The following is a 21,126-nucleotide window of genomic DNA, read 5'->3' on the forward strand; positions in this document are numbered from 1 at the left end:
ACTCCCAGAGTCCACCCAAACCCATGTCCATTAGGTTGGTGATGCCATCCAACCATCTCATCCTCTGTCGTCCCCTTCTCCTCCTGCCTTCAATCTTTCCCAGCATCAGGATATTTTCAAATGAGTCATTTCTTCTCATCAGGTGGCCAAAAGTGTTGGAGCTTCAGCTTCAACATCAGTCCTTCCAATGAGCACCCAGGACTGATCTCCTCTAGGATGGACTGGTTGGATCTCCTCACAGTCCAAGGGACTCTCAAGAGTCTTCTCCAACACCACAGTTCAAAAGCATCAATTCTTCAGCACTCAGCTTTCTCTATAGTCCAACTCTCACATCCATACATGACTACTGGAGAAACCATAGCCTTGACTAGATGGACCTTTGTTGGCAAAGTAATGTCTCTGCTTTTTAATATGCTATCTAGGTTGGTCATAACTTTTCTTCCAAGGAGTAAGCATCTTTCAATTTCATGGCTGCAGTCACCACGTGTCATAAAATCTTTTAAAATGTTAAGAGGTACTTGAGATTGTTTACTTATATAATTAAATTTTCTTAAATTCCATTCTTTTGAATATTTTCATTTTCCCATCAAAAATTTAAATATATAAAGGCAACATAACACTAAATAAATATAAAACTAGAGACAAAAACATAATCTCATTTTCCTATCTCTCAAATTTCTGATGTTTATCAAATTATGTCCAAAATATGCCCATATGTAAAAATGTACATTCCAATAAGTATAAATTTATATATATTCTAATTTCTTTTAATTTTTAAATTATAAGTAACACATAAAATGTAACTAGATATAAAATTTCTAGAAATACTAACTCAACAGTAACCACTATTAATATTTTGTTATTTATCTTTCCAGTTTCTTTATCATTGCATCCCATAAATAGGATGATGGCAATAAGGAATACCCAATCTCAAGATCCACATTTCCAATAGGAAGAACATCAATGGTATTAGCTTGGGTCACATGCTATCATTTAGGTACGGGGTTTGGAGGGGAAGAGATAGAAAATAGATGAGAACATTCCAGAAAAATGTTTAAAATGACTAAGGGAGTGTGGAAGGAACTGCTTCCAAAGGAAAGTGTTCTAGGAAGTTGAAAACATAGCTGCTGCCTAATATAGTGAGTACTCTGTGTGAGTGATATCATGGTAGTACATTCTCGACAATGCCTCCATTCTACTACTTCCCCAGCTTCCACAAGATCACTCTTCTTCATGTTTACCACCAAATCTTGCCTCCATTTTTTCATCTCTTTCTAATCTACCTTTATCTCTTGAGGAGCCACAGAAACGGTCCAAGGAATACACAATGTCCAAACTCTGTCCAACGATGTTGTTATTGTTCTTGTTTTAGTTGCTAAGTTGTGGCTGACTCTTGCCACACCATGGACTGTAGCCTGCCCGGCTCCTCTTGCCATGGAATTTTCCAGGCAAGAATACTAGAGCAGCTTGACATTTCGTACCTCAGGGCATCTTCCTGATCTAAGGATTGAACCCACATCTCTTGAGACTTTTGCATTGGCAGGCAGATTCTTGACCACTAGCACCACCTGAAGCCCATATTTTGCTTTTCTAATTTGTATTCTACCTGATCTCTTTGCAAAAGTTTTATATCATTACACCTATTATTATCTTTGTTCTTTAACTTATTCTCTTTATTTGCTTCAGAGATACTTCTTTCTTCTGGTTCTGTCTCCCCCTGGGTTAGGTCTCCTTTTTAGCTCTAATAACTTAAATGACCTTGAAATCTTGTACTGAGGTTTAAACAGGATGAGAGTTTAAAAAGAAAACATTTTTAATTAAAATACATTATAGACAAATGTGCACAAGTCATATCTGTGCAATTTGATAATTTTTTATAAAACATGTCTGTATCATTAGCATAGAGATGAAGTATTATGTGTATCCCTGAAGCACTAATCATCGACCCTTCCGGTCATTGCAAACCCCTAAAAGTTCACACTATCATGACATCTAATCCGTAGATTAGTTCTACATTCTTTTGTATTTCATATTTGAAAAATCATGCTGTATATAGTTTTCAATATTTAGCTTCTTTTGCTTGATTAATAGTATGTGTGAGATTCATTCATGTTGTTGCATATTGTAGTTCATTTATTCTCCTTGCTATATGAATTTCCATTGTATGTATGAATGTATTATAGTTTTATTGAAGTATAGTTGATTTACAATATTGTGTCAGTTTTGGCGTACACCTTAGTGATTCAGTATTTTTGCAGATTATGTTCTATTATAGGCCATTACAAGGGTGTAATTCCCTGTGATATATAGTATGTCTTTGTTGCTTATCTATTTTACATATAATAGCTTGTATCTGTTAATTCCATACCACACACTTGTCTCTCCTGCTTCTCCTCTTTCCTTTGGTAACATGTTTGCTTTCTCTATCAGTGAAGCTGTTTCTATTTTGTGTATACATTTATTGGTATTACTTTTTACATTCCACATATAAGTGATATATAATCTTTGTCTTTCTCTGACATATTTCACTAAGCATAATATCTTCTAGGTCAATCCATGTTGTTACAAATGTCATTATTTCATTCTATCTTATGGCTGAGTAGTATTCCACTGTATATATGTGTATATACACGTATATCTCGTCTACTTTATTCCTCTGTTGATGGGCACTTGGGTTGCTTCCATGTCTTTGCTATTATACATAATGCTGGTATTAAAGTGCATGTATCTTTTCAAATTAATATTTTTGTTTTTGTTTCTTCCATATACATATGCACAGGAGTGGTATTTCTGGGTCATACAATAACTCTTTATAATTTTTTAATGAATCTCCATACTGTTTTTCAAAGTGGCTACACCAATTTACATTCCCATCAACAGTGTACCAGGGTTCCTTTTTCCCCACATCCTGCTCAACATTTGTTATTTGTAGATATATGATGATATCAATTATGGCAGGTGCGAAATGAAACCTCATAGTGGTTGATTTGCATTTCTCTAATAGTGATGCTGAGCTCATCTCATGTGCCTGTTAGGAATCTGTATGTCTTCTTTGGAAAAAATATCTATTCAAGTCTTCTTCCCACTATTTGATTGGAATTTTTCTAAACTGAGTTGTTAGAATTCTTTATGTATTTTGGATACATGCACGTGTGCTCAATCATATCTGACTCTTTGTGACCCCATGGGCTGTAGCCCTCAAGGCTCCTCAGTTATGGAATTTTCCAGGCAAAGATACTGGAATGAGTTGCCATTTCCTACTCCAGGGGATCTTCCCAACCCAGGGAATGAACATGCGTCTTCTGTGTCTCCTGAATTAACAGGAAAATTCTTTTTCATTATTCCGCCGAGGAAGTCCAAATTTGCAAATATTTTCTCCCATTCCACAAGTTGTATTTTCATTTCATCAATGGTTTCCTTTACTGTACAAAAGCTTTTAAGTTTAATTAGGTTCCATTTGTTTGTTTTTGCTTTTATTTCTTTTGCCATAGGAGACTGATCCAGGAAAATATTGCTACAATTTAGGTCAAAGGGTGTTCTGCCTATGTTATCTTTCACAAGTTTTATATTTTCAGTTCTTACATTTAGGTATTTATCCCATTTTGCATTTGTATTATGTATATTTGTATATGATGTGAGGAACTTTTCAATCTTATTGTTTTACAAGTGGCTATTCAGTTTCCCAAGAACCATTGTTGAAAAGATTGTCTTTTTTCCATTGTATGAATATACTATATTTTACTTATCTAGTTTTTTTCTGTTGGTGGATATCTGTATTGCTTCTTGTTTTTCACTATTGTAAATTATGCTACTGTAACATATTTATTAATTAAAATTGTACATACAATTTTTAAACAGCCCTTTAGCATTAAACTTTTATCTTTTGCCAATCTGTCTTCCCTTACAATTGAGGCAAATAGAAAAATATTAAATAACTGTAGAATTTTGTAGGTCATATTTTATTTATATAAATTCTAGTAACTTTCACCTTATAATTTAACAGTAATAGATTTTATTCTAAACAAACTAGTCAGAGTAGACTTTAAAGTCATATTTTTCAACTTAAAGTTTATGTTAAATTTAAAACACTTGCATTTTGGTAATAATCACTCTTCAGTTAGTTTTGTAAATGACAACAATAAAGGCTATTGAACTTTTCTAGGATTTCTAAGTATAAGGTAAATTCCTATAAATATACTGTCATAAGATTATATATTCAGTACTTTGAAATTTAGGATAAAACTATAGATGGGTTATTATCATTAAAATGGTTTTCTATATCTGAACGATCTATATTATTCATTTCTATATATCATGTTCTGATTGTGTTTTAAGCCATTTTTTGACCCTACAGCAAATGAGTTTCATTAAAATTTATTACAGCTTTATTAAATATGAGTAGCAATATAAAATATATCCAGACTAAATCACTCATGGCAGTCCAATGCCAATCTACTTAAAATAAAACTAATGTCCTTATGCTAACTTACCAGACTTTCTAGTGAATTTATTTTCACTAGGATTTCTATTCTGGCTAACTAATCAGCTCTGGCAAAGCTAATCATTTTTCCAAGACACAATTTCCTTATTTGTAAAATAAAAAAAAAAAAAAAAACTAGCTCTCAGGATTATTTGCAAGCATTTTTCCAATAGTCTAATACAAATATATGATAGGAAAAATTATTCTGAATATATACTACTTTGTTTTGCCAATCTCTGTGTTAAAATCTACCATTCTTAAAATACCTGACCTTCCAGAATATTGGGGCTCATAAAGGTGTGGTTAAAACCACAACAGATACTACCTTCAGAATTGTTTCTTTTGACTTTAATAGTATTTTTTCTTGGGGATGACGAGTGCTGATGGTAAAGCAAATGCCCTTAATAGTGATTTGGACGCTATTTATCTCAGCTTAGTAAATATTTAGGCATGTGCCACATGCATGAAGGACAAGGACAAATTATATCTGAGGAGAGTTGAGAAGCAGAACACAGATGTCTACGATTTATGGACATGTATCTGGGCAACGGTTTTCTGCGCTCTTTACAGAGAATATCTTCAAGACCATGGAAAAATATTCAAATGTAGAGGTCTTTTTTTTTAATCTCATTTCACAAATAAGGGCATAGAGTATCCTACTAAAGATAATTTTATAATATCTTGAAAGTGAAAGAAGCGAAAGTGTCTGTCACTCATTGGTGTCCGACTCTTTGCAACCCCGCAGACTGTAGCCCATCCATGGAATTCTCCAGGCAAGAATACTGGAGTGGATTGCCATTTCCTCCTCCAGGGGATCTTCCCAACCCAGGGATCAAACTTGGGTCTTCTTTATTGCAGGCAGATTCTTTACCAACTGAGCCATCAGGCATGGGAAAATATCTTGAAAGATATAGCTAAACAATAATAAACATTAGTAATATTTGTATAAATTTTTACCTACTTGATAACAGTTGAGTAGTAACAGTTGAGTTCTGTTTATTTTGGAAGAATTCTCAATGGTGAATAGGAGATATTAGGAGCTAATAGGAGCTATTAATAGGAAAGCTAATAGGAGGCTGTTAGCTTTCATCTGATTAAGTTGAGCACATTTTCTGGAGTAAGGAGATTCCACCAGATAGGAAAATATCTCTTCTTTTTCTTTCTACCTAACCAAGACAAAGAAAGAGAAGGAGAAAAGGAAGGGTGGTTGGAGGTAGAGAAGAGAGGAGGGAGGAGAAATCACATACAAAACAAACAATAAGCCTTATCCTTTTATACTTTTCATAAATTATTGTGGTTTTGCTTTGTATTCTAGGTTTGCTTAATTATTTTTGCCCAGTACAATATTTATAGATTTTACCTATTTACCTAAAGGTAAATACATATTTACCTTTATAGATTTTTCTTTAACCCGAACACCTAAAACAAATTTATAAGTGCTTTTAAGAACTTTCAGAAGTTAATGACTAGAAGGACTATGTTAAGTAGAGAGGATACAGTCATTTCAGCTAAGTTATATAACAGAATCATCCTTAATATTGACAAAGGACAGATTTAAGGGAGCTAGATAGGAAGCTCTAGAAAAATTATGTATTCACTTGAACTGTGGATTTTACATTAAATTTATATGGGTGGTCAAGCAGAGTGATGAACTAACATATGGGGGACACATTCTGGGGCTAAGGAAATGTCCTAGTCACTTTATTCATTCAGGAAATATTTACTAAGGTCCTATCTTGTATGGATGCAGAGGTAAACACGAGTGGTGGTGACATATTCTTGGGAAGACATTAAAAACAAACAAATGAGAGAGTGATGAGCACTCAGAGCTATGTGGCTAATGTCAAGGGACTGCACATGAGGCGGGCTTGTGTGGAACCAGGGTGGGTGCTCAGGAGAAGCATTTCAGAAGGGAGTTTAGACCTAAATCTCAGGAGAGATTCACCCATGGAAGATCAGTATTTAAAAGAAGCATCAGTGGGAACTGTAAGCACAAAGGGCTTCAGATAGAACTGGACATGGTGTGTTTATGGTATCAAAAGAAGGCCAGTCCTGACAGCAGGCTGTGTCTAACAATGAAGTGAAGTGAAGTGAAGGGAAGTCGCTCAGTCGTGTCCGACTCTTTGTGACCCCATGGACTGTAGCCTGCTAGGCTCCTCCGTCCATGGGATTCTCCAGGCAAGAATACTGGAGTGGGTTGACATTTCCTTCTCCAGGGGATCTTACTGACACAGGGATGGAACCCAGATCTCCCACACTGTTTAACAATTAGAGGTACTCAAACTGAGAAATGATGTCATCAATGACTTGACCGAATTTCATATTAACAGTAGTAGCAGCTAATATCTGTTGAGGACTTTGTGCCTTGAGGTCAAACTTTTTGTGTAAACTACTTTGAAAAACAATTACAGTATGATGTTAAAGTTCAGGTTTTGAGGGCAGACAGCCCTTGGATTGGAGTACTGGTTCTGCCAATTATTGGCTTTGCTTTGTAATGATGATTAGATTTCTTAATCTCTCTTCATATTTTCTATCCTTTCTTTAGGATGGGGATAATAATACTGCCCACCTCCTATGGTTGTCTGAGAATTAAAGAAACATAAAAATAGCTAGCATTTTCTGAAAACTTATTATGAGCTCACACTTTAATAAGAATTCATTTAACTCTGCCAGGAATAATCATTTGTCTATTGTCAGAGCATATGCTCTTTTTAATAAACAGACTATAAAGCCTATATGAATTCTTAATATGTGCTCACTAGCATAGTACTACAGGGGAAGAACATTAAAATATTATAAGACCTGATTCCCTCCAATGAGGATCAATGATGATAAATACTGCATTCTGGTTATAGTCTTTGGGAAGATAATCCCAAAATATTGTGAACATTTTGAGAACTGGAACAGTAGTCTATTCATGTTCAAAACTTCATATTATAGTATGCAACACACAGTAGGCTTGTAATAAGTGATCGTTGAATGAGAAAATAAACTTTAGAATTTAGAAGCTTGAGTTTAACTGACTTCTTTCTTCTTTTCTTATCTCTGTCAATATAAACGTCTTTACTTTGTACTTTCATTTCTGTTGTTTCTGCTTCACTTCACCTTTGATTATTTTTTCCAACTACATGTTTCACTGAACACTTCTACAGCTGGGAATATCTACCTTTCTTTTTAAAGCCTCTGGTTTTACTTCTTCCCTTGACTGCCTTCTTCATATGATTTTAAGTATATCCTGCCACCAGGACATCTTGAAAGGAGAGCTAAGCATCTTTTTTCCCAACCATTGCTTTACTTTGATTTCTTCTTGATATATATATATGTTTCATAGCTTTGGAGATAGTAATTTTAGTTACTATTATAACATGATCAAAACAATATAAACCTCTATTATTTCTTGCTCATGAAACTTAATTCTACTGGCCTACTTTCATGTGTGTGTCTGTGTGTGTGTGGAAGTGTGTTCCAAGCTGTTGGCAGTTATATCTAAATAAGCATCCTTCAGGCCTTCCGGACTGAATCTAAATATTTGGCCTGTGGGGTCATTTTCTGTTCTCTGCAATTCTGTCTTTGTTTTCTAAGACATAGTGGAAAATCTGCCCTAACAGACACATCTTTTGGTATGCTGGAATGTGTAAGCAGGTTAAATGGTTTTTCTCTTTCATATGTCTTTAGAGACGGCGGGATGTTTTACTTCCTAAAGTCTAATATTTTCTCAATTCATTTCTTGGTCAAACATCTTCAAACTTGCGTCTTGCACATCTCCAAACATAGCCACTGTTGTTCTAAATTGAAGCTCCTCTCTGTGCATCTTTTCCATTTACAGGCCAAAGAAAGAACCCTAGTCCCTCCCTTGATGTGAAATCAATTTCCTTCTGTATATTGAGGCTTGTTTCTTTTGTGCTAAGATTACATCTAGTCTTCTTCCTCTAACTGTCTGTATCCTTAATGCATTACATGGTTCTGCTTGAAGGTCTGGTTTATCTGTATCTGGGTGATTTTAATTAGTCTTTGAAGTTTCTTTTGAAATCCTTCTCTTTTCCTTTTGATTATTTACTGTCTATAATTTCCCTTATCTCAATTCTCTGTTAAGTTCCTCTATATTATTATTTCTTCTGGAATTTTAATTCCAATTATCAGGGTACTGGTCTGCTTATTTTCTGTGTGCCCACACATGTGGGTACTTGTGTATGTGTGCATGTGTGTGTAGGTACACACAAACACACACAAATATATTTTCCCCTATGAAAATTCTCCTCTTCCTCTTGAACACCAGGCGGAACAGAAATGAGTCCCTATTCTTGCACTAGGATTCAAGATGTCTAGATGAGCAAAAAAATATTCTCTAAACAGTCAGGTAAATTCTGTGTCATGGAGATCCATAAGAGAAGTATATTTTAGCCGACTCTTCCCTTTCAAGTTTTTGAAAATCAGATTTCTTGGATTTTGCTTTAAAACAGAATAGGACTTTGTCAGAAAACATGGATTAAAAATGAAATATTTTAGAAACTAATTAAAAAGCAGCTACATCCTCCAAAAGAATGCACCTCAACCTCTCAGAGATGCCAGCTAAAATGGGTTGCCATATTCACCCTTTAAAGGTACACAATAGGAAAATGTAAATGAACAAAATCATATGCTAGATTTCCTGGTACCATTTAGTGCTCATTAGAAGAGTTTTATAGCATAGGGAGCTATACTCAATACTCTAATATCCTATATGGGAAAAGAATCTGAAAAAGAATAGATAGCATGAACATGTATAAATAACTTTGCTGTGATTTAGTATGTTATGCTGAAACTAACACAGCATTGTAAATTAAATATACTCCAATATAAAATTAAAAAAATTTTTAAATGCACATCATAAAAGAAGAGTTTCAGACTACCATAAAGAAAGTTATGGTTAAGATATCCCATTTGGTACCTGAAAGATAAACTTCTGATACTAAATAATAGACTTTTGTTTTATGTGTATGTATAGCTCTCTGGGTAAAGAATCCACCTGCAAGGCAGGTGGCACAGGAGATGTGAAGCTTGATTCCTGAGTTGGGAAGGTCCCCTGGAGGAGTAAAAGGCCACCCACTCCAGCATTTATTGCTGAAAACTCCCATGGACAGAGGAGCCTGGTGGACTACAGCCCAAAGGGTCACAAAGAGTCAGATATAACTGAGCAACTGAGCAACAGCATGTGTATATATACACACATATGTAAAAGTTACGTACGTGAATTTTATATATTTGCCATACCTCCTATATTATTATATATTTTGTATAGCTGTATATTAACATAACATTTACATAATAAACACATATGTGTTTGGATTGCATCACTGACTTGACTGACATGAGTTTGAGCAAGCTCTGGGAGTTGGTGATGGACAGGGAAGCCTGGCATGCTGCAAACCATGGGGTTGCAAAGAATCAGACACAACCAAATGACTGAACTGAACTACCTATTTCAGGTAATAAAGTCGTGATTTGTGCAGATGATGAGAAAACATATTATTAGCTCTCTTGTCTCAGTATCACACTTTGGATTCAAATTGTGAGCTCTGTAATCACACTTAAAATTGAATAATTATTGACATGATTTGTGGATGAACTTTTATGATGAATTTATGAGAAATCTGAATCAATACAATGAAGCTACATCTCTCTACATTAAAATTGTGGGAGAAGGCTTTTAAACTTCTGGTACGAAGGAATTGCACTAATTTAATTACTGAATTTTAAAATATTAGTGTTGTATATGGTGTTCATTGTATATATGTTACATTTATATTGTCATTCATATTTATTATAGAACAACATATCTGAGTTCTTTGCAAGAGATTATTTAGTAAACTATTTTTTCCCCTTGGGATGCCAAGAATGGAATCCTTTATATCAAATTGAACTTGCAGATTTTTGCTTGTAATAGAAGATATAGTTGAGGTTCTTGCAACAAATTAGTCTCAGCTTTGGTATTTTTCTTTCCTACTGTGTTCATCCTTGAAAATAACTTATATAAGCATCCTTTTTAAAGTGCTTATTTTCTATTTAACGAAAATTTTCAGCTCTCTTCATTTATTGACAGACTATGATGTGGAAGATACCCTACAGATATGTTCACTGATAAGAACACCTACTAATGGATTTTATTTGCCACCTACTTTGAAATCTATTAACTAATTAGAAATCAAAAATTCCTTCATCATCTTTGGCTCTAACCATTTATTTAGCTCCTGGTAATAATTTTTATAGAGAAGTTAGAGTGAGTTCTATGTGTATTTACCCTCTTTTAAATAACATCACAATGAAGAATGTTAATAACAAACAAGTAGTGTATTTTCAGTCTTGTAAAGATGTATGCATTATTTTTTTTAAATCTGACATGTTTTGAAGTGACATAATGAAAGAGCACTAATTATATGTATTCCAAAGAGGTGTTGCTTGTTTTAAAGCACATGAATACACGAAAAATATCTAAATATCTGAGCAGATAAGTTATGATGAGTTTCTGATCACTAAAAACATGCTTTTACAAAATTATTCTCTTGCAAAAATTTACCACAATTAATATTGAAAGAGTTTAATTTTTATTTTGCAGACTGTTTAATTACCTAACCAAAAATGAGAACTAGGTGGTTAAGCCACCAAAGTCAAAATGTTAAAAGCTACTGCACATAGAAAATGAATAAAATGCAAAGAATTACATTCAAAATGATAATCTAAATCATTAGAAATATAATTTATTTGAATACAACTTTTAAGGATATGACATGCTGGATATATAACACTACCTACAGTTATCATACAAAAAAGCAATATCCAATTTTTTCTTTCTATTCAGTCCAAGGATTTTTGTTGTATTACTTGGTCAACACTGGCCTCAATCCGAGAATGCACTGCAATGAGCTCTGGTTCTTGGTCTTCACTCCAGATGAGATCATAATATGCATGTTCATAATTTAAATAACTGTAAGTTAGCATGAGATTAATTATATCTTCATAAATTCAATACTAAATAAGTGACACTGATAGTAAGTATTTATTCAGCAAATACTTTCTGAGCTCCTCCTCTGTGCCAGGAACTATTCTAAGTGATAAGGATGCCCTAGTGAATCAAACGTAAACATCCCTCTCTTTATGAGCCTTATGAGGAGAAGAAAAACAATGAAAAAGGTAAACATGTAAACTATGCATTTGTTTGATGGTGGCAAATTCCTGATTTCATGGGAGAAAAAAATTGCTAAGCTTTAAACTAACACAAAAATTTAATCAGAATTTTTAAGAATGAAGAGAATAATTCTAATATGAATGATTAAGAATGCCTAAGGGGGGCCGTGAAAAATGACTTGCATGTGGGTATTAGACTAGCAGATACAGCGGACAGTAAATAGGTGACAGTGATGGGAGACATTTGTGTTAGAAAGGAATGAGTAATGAGGCTGGCTACAGACAGTAGAGCCAAAGGGGCCTTGTATGGTCTTTGTGTTGTGAGTGATCAGGGAATGAACAAAATAGTGAAGAGTGTGTTGGGAAGACGTTAATATGAAAGTGCTGGTACAGGGAGGCAGCTGTGTTTTGGAGAAAGAGCACTCATCTCAGTCATATTACCCAAGTGGAATTCTGGTTTTCCCAATTATCACCTTGTAAGTGTAGACACACTAACCCCTTTAAAGAATTATTTGTTTACAGAGAGTAAAACATTTGTTCCAATGTGTTAATGAATGAATGGAATGCATTGTTTGTTTGCCATGTGCTTATTAAAGGACCATATATTTAGTAGCTTAAAGCAGTATCTGTTTATTATCTTGAACCTCATTTGTGACCACGTTTTTGGACTCTACTTTTGATTGTTATTCTTGCTGGTTTCTTAACATTTGTGGAGGGAAAAAAATTCTTTTTATATCACCTTATCTCCTTTTTGGAACAGAGTAAGGATAAAGGGAAAAAATAAAGAAAATAGGAGAAAAAATATTCAATTAAATAAAGAAGAGGAAAGGAATGGGAGGATAGAAAATAGACATCAGTAGTAGTTGGGCTGGTTCTTGATATTATGTCATTGGGGAAGTAACATCTAGATCATGGAGAATAGAATGAAAATAAGGAGATATGTATTTGAGGAATATTATTGTGCAAGAATCAAAATAAAGTGCAAATTGCCAATGCATTTTGACTGGCAGGATTTAGAGTTTGAAATATTAGGACATTTTTAAGGTGACTCCAAAAACCTGGGTGAATGGAAGAATGAGGATATTGTTGTTCAGTTGTTAAGTCATGTCCAATTCTTTGTGACCCCATGGACTGTAGCCCATCAGGCTGATCTGTCCATGGAATTCTCCAGGCAAGAATACTGTAGTGGGTTGCTATTTCCTTTTGTAGAGGACCTTCCTGAAGCAAGGATTGAACCTTGGTCTCCTGCATTGCAGGCAGATTCTTTACGGTCTACATTAAGGATTTATCTAAACAAAAGGGACGGGGGATAGATGGCTAGCTTTAATCATCATGTGACATTACATTGGAGAGTAAAGGAATGTACAAAATTTTATCCAAATAGCATTCCTTTAAAGTTAAGAGAAAGATTGGGAAAGATTGAGGGCAGGAGGAGAAGGGGGCAACAGAGGATTAATTGCTTGGATGGCATCATTGACTCAATGGATCTGAGTTTGAGCAAACTCCAGGGGATAGTGAAGAACAGGGAAGCCTGGTGTCCAGCAGTCCATGGGGCCATAAAGATCAGACACGACTGAACAACAGAACAACAAGAGATAAGGGAGGTATTCAGTGACCCTAAGGAAGGTCACACAAACAGTCAGGGCACATTCAAGACCCCAGTCCAATATTTTAAATTATATATTTTCTATAATGAACTTTTATCAGGCCACAGTTACTATCCAATATTGAATTTGGGGTGAAAGAAGAAAAAAAAATACATAGGAAAAAGAAGAATATCTAATAAATGTAATAAATAATGAATATATAGAGATAACAGAAGACATTTGGGAAGGAAACTGCACTATGAAAAGATTTGGGTGTTGTTAGGTAGAGATTAAGCATGTATCAAATGGGATCTCCAAGGGAAAACAATAAGGAGCTTAAGATGAACCAGAGGAAATATTCATATTTCAGAGGTAGAAGGAGGAAGAATAACAATCACAACCACAATTTAAAGAGGCTAAAGACTGTTGCCTATAGGGACTTCCCTGTAGCTCAGATGGTAAAGAATCTGCCTTCAATGCAGGAGACCCAGCCTGCAAGGCAGGAGATGGGGTTTGGTCCCTGGGTCAGGAAGATTCTCTGGAGAAGGAAATGGCAACCCACTCCAGTATTCTTGCTTGGAGAATCCCATGGACAGAAAGAAGAGCCTGGTGGTCTACAGTCCATGGAGTCACAAAAAGTCGGACATGGTCTTTATCTTTCTGGCTTACTTCACTCTGTATGATGGGCTCCAGTTTCATCCATCTCATTAGAACTGATTCAAATGAATTCTTTTTAATGGCTGAGTAATATTCCATGGTGTATATGTACCACAGCTTCCTTGACCATTACAGTATACTAACACAAATATATGGAATTTAGAAAGATGGTAATGATAACCCTATATGCAAAACAGAAAAAGAGACACAGAAATACAGAACAGACTTTTGGACTCTGTGGGAGAAGGCGAGGGTGGGATGTTTTGAGAGAACAGCATCGAAACATGTATATTATCTAGGGTGAAACAGGTCACCAGCCCAGGTGGGATGCATGAGACGAGTGCTCGGGCCTGGTGCACTGGGAAGACCCAGAGGGATCGGGTAGAGAGGGAGGTGGGAGGGGGATCGGGATGGGGAATACATGTAACTCCATGGCTGATTCATGTCAATGTATGACAAAAACCACCACAATATTGTAAAGCTATTAGCCTCCAACTAATAAAAAATAAATTAAAAAAAAAAAAAGTCGGACATGCCTGAGCCACTAACATTACAACAAAAGACTATTGCATATCACCTGGACATTTAACATGGAGTTTTTAAGTACAGTGTTTAATGGAATTTTACCCCAGAAGGGTGAAAACTTTGCCTGAGGACAAAAATAACCTAATTTAGCTTTTTTAGAATTTTATTTCATAAGTTTGTTAAAAGACTAGCATTCTGAAGTTAAAGGAGATACTAAGAAATAAAGCATTACTGTTTGAAGAAGACAGAGCAATTCCTTCTAAGACTAAACTATTTAATGACAGTTTGTGAGATGAAGATAATTTGGTTGTTTATTAATAAGATGCAAGTTACTTCCCTAATGAACCATTTTAATCAGTGATCTATCAGTTAATCAGTGTTAATCAGCACTTCATTACTAAATAAGGACTTCGTGATCAGGTGGACAAACCCATAGTGTTGCATGACTAATAAGTAGACATCATTTTTTTTTTTTTCAAAATGCTTTTCATTAACATGAATTCTATAATATTCAAAGTTTGGGGGAAAGACCACCCTTAGGTTAACATAGTCCAGTGGTTTCAAGAGCCCAGCATTTGTGAGCAGATGTTTCTGAGATGTACCTAGTCATTGGAAAGGGTGCAGCTTCTCCAAGTATAAGAGCCTGGGGAAAATAATGTTATTGCTTAAGTAAAAAGAATAGTCACAGAGAAATTTTTCTTTTGTCTTTGTTCTTGCTCCATTTTCTTACCAATGAAGTGATACTGCTTTGTGTAAGATTTTAAAACTGATGAGATTCTGGAATGTTGAGATAAAATCAAAGAGCTCTAGGAAAGTAATCCTTCAGCCATTTTCTTTGCTTGTCAGAACAGGTCTGGAAAATTGAATTTGGATGTGAGCATCCTATTACAAATAGTGCTTAGTTTACATCTCATCTAGATTCCTTGTGACTTGCCCTCATTGCAAGTTTTGGGGAATTGTTACCTTATAGACACTTTCAGCTCCAAGATCCAGATTTTTCCTATCAAATGCCAATGTTTGTCACATCAAGAAAGGAGCGAGAGGAAGATTGTGCTGCAATATCAAAACTTTGTCACGATATCTGTTCTCCAGATTGTTTGCCTGGCTTTTTGTCCAGTTTCTTGTGCTTCATTGCTTTTTGGTTGGGAGATCAAGATATTATTCAAAGGATTTTTTTTTTCTAAGCTGTCCAATTTATCTTATGTTAAATATTTTGCAACATTTTTGTTGTAGATTTTAACCTCTACCTTTTATAATTGAGGAAAAATTGACATATAACATTATATTGGTCACAGGTATACACATAATAATTTGATGCTTGTGTATATTGTGAAATAATCATCACAATAAGTAGCTAACTTTCATCACCATACAAAGAAAATTTTTGTTTTCTTGTGATGAGAACATGTAAGATCTCTTCTCTCAGCAACTTTCAAATATGCAATGCAGTATTTTTAAGTGTAGTCACTGGAAGTTTGTACCTTTCAATCTCTTTGCTCGTTTTCCCCACTCCCCATCATACTAGGCTTATGGCAACCACCAATCTGTTCTCTATCTATGAGCTTGAGTTGCTGAGTTTTTTTTTTTTTTTCTTCTGAGATATAACATATAAGGGAGAGAACATGGATTTTGTCCTTGTCAACTTATTTCACTTAGCATGATGTCCTCTCTCCATTCCTGTTGTCACAAATGGCAAGATTTCTATCCTTTTTATGTCTGAATAACATTCCATGTGTGTACATATACACACGCATACACACACACACCACATCTTCTTTAAACATTCATTCACCAGTGTACACTTAAGCTGTTTCCACATCATGGCTATTATAAATAATGCTGCAGTGAACATAGCAGCATTATTAACAATACATCCTCTTGAGCCAGTGTCTTTATTTATTTCAGATCAATACCCAGAAGTGAATTTGATGAATTATATTATAGCTCTGCTTTTAATTTGGAGGGAACCTCCATAATGTTTTCCGCAGTAGCTACAACAGTTTCACTCACACTAACAGTGTATGAAGGTTCATTTTCTCCACATTTTCACCGTTTGTTATGTCTTATCTCTTGATAATAACCTTTCTAACAGGTATGAGGTGATGTCTCATTGAAGGTTTGATTTGCATTTCTCTGATGATTACTGTTGCTGAGGATCTTGTCATGTACCTGTTGGCCATCTATACTTCTTCTTTGGAAAAATGTCTATTTAGACCTTCTGTCCCTATGTTAATCTGATTTTTTTATTTTTGCTATTGAGCTTTATGAATTTTTCATATATTTGGGATATTAACTCCCTATCATATAAATGATTTTCAATATTTTCTCCCATTCAGTAGATTGCCTTTTCATTTTGTTAATAGTTTTATTTACTGTACAGAGTTCTTTAGTTTCAAATAGTCACACTTATTTGTTTTTTGCTTTTGTTACCTTTGTTTTTGGTGTCAGATCCAAAAAATCATTACCAAGGCTGATGTCAAGGAGCTTTTAAGGGTCTGTCTTCTTCTAAGGGTCTTAGGGTCTCAAGTTTATAACATTCTTATTATACTGAAACAAATAGTTACATTACAAACTAAAATTTTAAAATTATATGAATTACATTGTTAAAAGATCTCTTAGGGAAATTACTTTTGCAGCATGTCATTTCATGCCCAAATATCTTGAGTGTTTGAGCATTTCAAATCTATGTTATCAAGATTTCCAGATCTGAAGAAGATGGATCTTGTGGGGGATTGGAATGAAGGATTATCCTGAATTCCAAAAAGAAAATCTTGAAATCAAAAATAAATAAATAAATAGATAAATTTTAGCAGAGAAGAATTAATTACCTATGATTTTTTTCTACCTTATATATGAGAGAATCAACTGTTTATTATTGACCTGTTTATTGGGCTTCCCTGGTGTCTCAGACGGTAAAGCATCTGCCTGCAATGCAGGAGACTATGGTTCAATCCCTGCATTGGCATTGTTTATTTTTAAGCTGTTTATCTTCTCTCTCTCCAAAAATATTCTATTGCCCATAGACACTATAAGTTCTCTAATGAAGATATTTGTAATTAAAATAAGACAGTAGAGCTTTCTAAAATATATTCATAAAATATCAATAAGGATTGATATTTAATATATACTTTTTAAAACATAAGAAATGCATCTGCAAAACATGTAGAACAAAATTAGTAAAAGAGAAAGCTTTTCACAAATATTGCTAGTGGCATAATAATGATAAGAAATCCAATAAAATATAATTTTTCCCACAATAAAAGTATCCTAGCATATTAGGACTTCTTTTTGCAAATACTATTACATATACTACACAAACACACACACACACACAAAAAAAAACACTTGTTTAGGAGACTTCTCAAAGAGAAGAATGAATAAATAAATATATCTCATGGTTTGTACTGGCACTCTTGCTGGACTAACTTTAAAACATGGAAAAATATTAAACCAGTATTTATCAGGAAATTTGAATTAGCATAGCACACAGGCTCTTTTAAGCATAGTTACAGCTCATTGAGAAAATTGTGCCTGCAGCTCCTCTCCCCAAGTACATATACATATGCAAGACCAAAATTATTTTGTTTTAAGATATTTCCGATGTTTAAATAGCATTACTTTTTTGAAACATTAACCTTGATTGATCTTTAGCCAAAAAAAAACCCACCAAAATTAAAGTACCACAAAAATGTATTAATCTGTAAGATAATATAGGCCTCAGAACATGTTTCACTTTTTGTATTGGTTCCATTAAATGTAATCATCAGATAATTTTTATGCAATTGTTTTGTCCATCATTTTTTTGTTGAAACATTTTAAAAACTTTATTTAAAAATAATTTTCTTTATGAACAACAACTTCCTCCTTTGTTAAAAGACTTGTTCCTTTAAGAAAACTTAAAATGACTGGAGAGGGACAAATAATGCTTTAACTTAAAATTAGTTTGTAGTTATTTACTGTTCTTGTACATAACTATTTCCAAACTTGTGAAGTTAATGTTGTTTTAAAAAGAATGTAAGTATTTAAATAACTCCTTACTCCGTGTTAAAATAGCCCAGTATCTATGTTCATTTTGGCTGATCTGGTTAACTCTCAAGAGAAATTCAACTTTATACATATAAATATATTTCTCAGAGTCTCAATTTTTGGTATTATCAGTATAAGAGATAATGAAAGATGAAAATTAAGGAGTATATTGTCTTCTTGATGAAACGTCTGCTTCTACTAAGAATAGTGAAGAATAACATGCACATTTCAAAGATAAATAAGAACAAGAAAGTTATATTAATCTTCCCAATGAATCATTTTTAAATGATCACATAATGGCAACATGGGCTAAATATAAGAAAGTCATTCCCAAAAGAATCACAAATGCCTGGTAAATAAAATAATGTCCACACTCATTAGTAATAAGAAAAATAAACATAAAAATATATCCAAGCTAAATTGTCAAATCAAAAACAAACTTGTGGGGCGTTCCCCAACCCTTTCCCGGATTACGAGGCCGCCGCTGAGAGGCAGGCCGAAGAACCGCCATGTTCTCGCACCCCGCTCTCCCCCGAGGAGCTTGGCCTCCCTTTCCACAGCGATGGGAAGATTATTAATAACTTCACAAGACGGATCCAGACCAAAATTAAAGATCTTCTACAGCAAATGGAAGAAGGGCTGAAGACAGCTGATCCACATGATTGCTCTGCTTATACTGGTTGGACAGGCATAGCCCTTCTGTACCTGCAGTTATACCGGGTTACATGTGACCAGTCCTATTTGCTTCGATCCCTGGATTATGTAAAGAGAACACTTCGGAATCTGAGTGGCCGAAGGGTCACTTTCCTCTGTGGAGATGCTGGGCCCCTGGCCGTCGGAGCTGTTGTGTATCATAAACTCAAAAGTGACTGTGAGTCCCAGGAATGCATCACAAAACTTTTGCAACTCCAGAGAACCATCGTCTGTCGAGATTCAGACCTTCCTGATGAGCTGCTTTATGGACGGGCAGGTTATCTGTATGCCTTACTCTACGTGAACACGGAGATAGGTCCAGGCGCTGTGTGTGAGTCAGCTATCAAAGAGGTAGTCAGTGCCATCATTGAATCTAGCAAAGCTTTGTCCAGGGAAGAGAAGAAGATGGAGCGCTGTCCCCTGTTGTATCAGTGGCACAAGAAGCAGTATGTTGGAGCAGCCCATGGAATGGCCGGGATCTACTACATGTTAATGCAGCCAGCAGCAAAAGTGGACCAGGAAACCTTGACAGAAATGGTGAAGCCTAGTATTGACTATATGCGCCACAAGAGGTTCCGGTCTGGGAATTACCCATCCTCACTGAGCAACGAGACGGACCGCCTGGTGCACTGGTGCCACGGGGCCCCCGGCGGCCGCCCCAGCAGCATTGTGCGACCGCGCCCCTCGCTGGCGCACAGTGTGAACCCTCCACGTCCAGTTCTCCGTCGTGTGTGCATGTCTCTTGGTGTTTGCTGTCTGTAGGTGTAGGTTGTTGTAAACAGAAGCCCTTCCCTGTCCATGAGCCCGAGCTGGCTGTGCATGAGGGCGCACGGCACCCACCTCTCTGTACATACTGTTTAAAGTGAGGCGTTTTCTGTCTTGACAAACAAGGAAATAGGCAGGTGGTGTCTCTTACGTAACAAAATTCTCCACAGTGATGTCCCGGTGGTCAAACTTTCAGCATTTTCTGTGTGTGCCTTGTGGATGAGCGTGAGAGAAAGACCACTCCAAAATGAAAACAGTGAAACACATTTGCTGAAGTACGGGGTGGACCCTGTCCACCAGAGTCGAATGTCCCCTGTTTGTGTGCGGTGCCCTCAGTGTTTATAAGAAGCCAGAGGGGGCACGTTCCAGCACTGTCCCCTGCTGGGGTTCCCTTTCTCAGGCTTGCTGTGTGAAGTTCTAGCCCCTCCTCACAGCCCACGGCAGCCTGTGCGCTGAGGAGCAGACCCGTGACACCAGGGCCATTCGGGGGAGCCTTTTCATGGCCACGCTGTAAATCAAGTAGCAGCGACTGAGGGCTGCAAGCCTCGGTTCAGTGTATGTTATTAAAGCAGGCTGCACCGCAGTTTTATCAGCATTATGACGTAGTGCTGTAAGTTCAGTGGATACAATTCCAGATACATTATTCCCATGTTCCTCCACTTAAACTTTTTTCACAACTTGGTGAGTTATCAAAGTACAAATTTGGGATGAATATAGTCCTTCTTTTTGTCTGTTATTCAGGTGATAGAAATCTCACATTTGATGAAATGTATTAAGCATAAAGTACTAGTCTGCATCTATGTATATGGGGAACAGTTCTAACCAAGAAAATTACACTGTCAAAAAAAAAAAAAAAACAAACTTGTTCTAATTAGCATATGAGAAAACAAGCATTCTCAAGCAATACTAATAAAAATATAATTTCGTTTAAGTAAAGTTTCTCTCTGCTCCAACTCTGAGCAAGGCACACATTAATACAAAGGCAATATGACTATGGAAATGGAGTAGGTTATGAATTCTGTTTGTATTCAGAGATGATGCAGAGAACATGCGATAGACATGATTAGGAGAGAAGGCCTGAAGGAAACTAGGAGTTTGAAGGATGTAACAGTAGTCAAAGCTATGGTTTTTCCAGTAGTCATGTATGGATGTGAGAGTTAGACCATAAAGAAGGCTGAGGGCCGAAGAACTGATGCTTTTGAACTGCGGCGTTAGAGAAGATTCTTGAGAGTC

At 35.6% G+C, this 21,126-nt stretch overlaps 1 protein-coding gene across 1 annotated transcript in view; it reads left to right on the plus strand.

Moving 5' to 3' along the window:
- LOC122428657 (lanC-like protein 2) overlaps positions 1-19,890 on the plus strand; it is a 35,667-nt gene extending 15,777 nt beyond the window's left edge. The window contains exon 2 of the mRNA XM_043448681.1: positions 18,851-19,890. Coding sequence (XP_043304616.1) covers positions 18,851-19,890 — 1,040 coding nt within the window. The remainder of the gene's footprint in view (positions 1-18,850) is intronic.
- The last annotated feature ends 1,236 nt before the right edge of the window (positions 19,891-21,126 follow it).

Source organism: Cervus canadensis, chromosome 27, assembly GCF_019320065.1.
Source record: "Cervus canadensis isolate Bull #8, Minnesota chromosome 27, ASM1932006v1, whole genome shotgun sequence".
Lineage (NCBI taxonomy): Eukaryota > Metazoa > Chordata > Mammalia > Artiodactyla > Cervidae > Cervus > Cervus canadensis.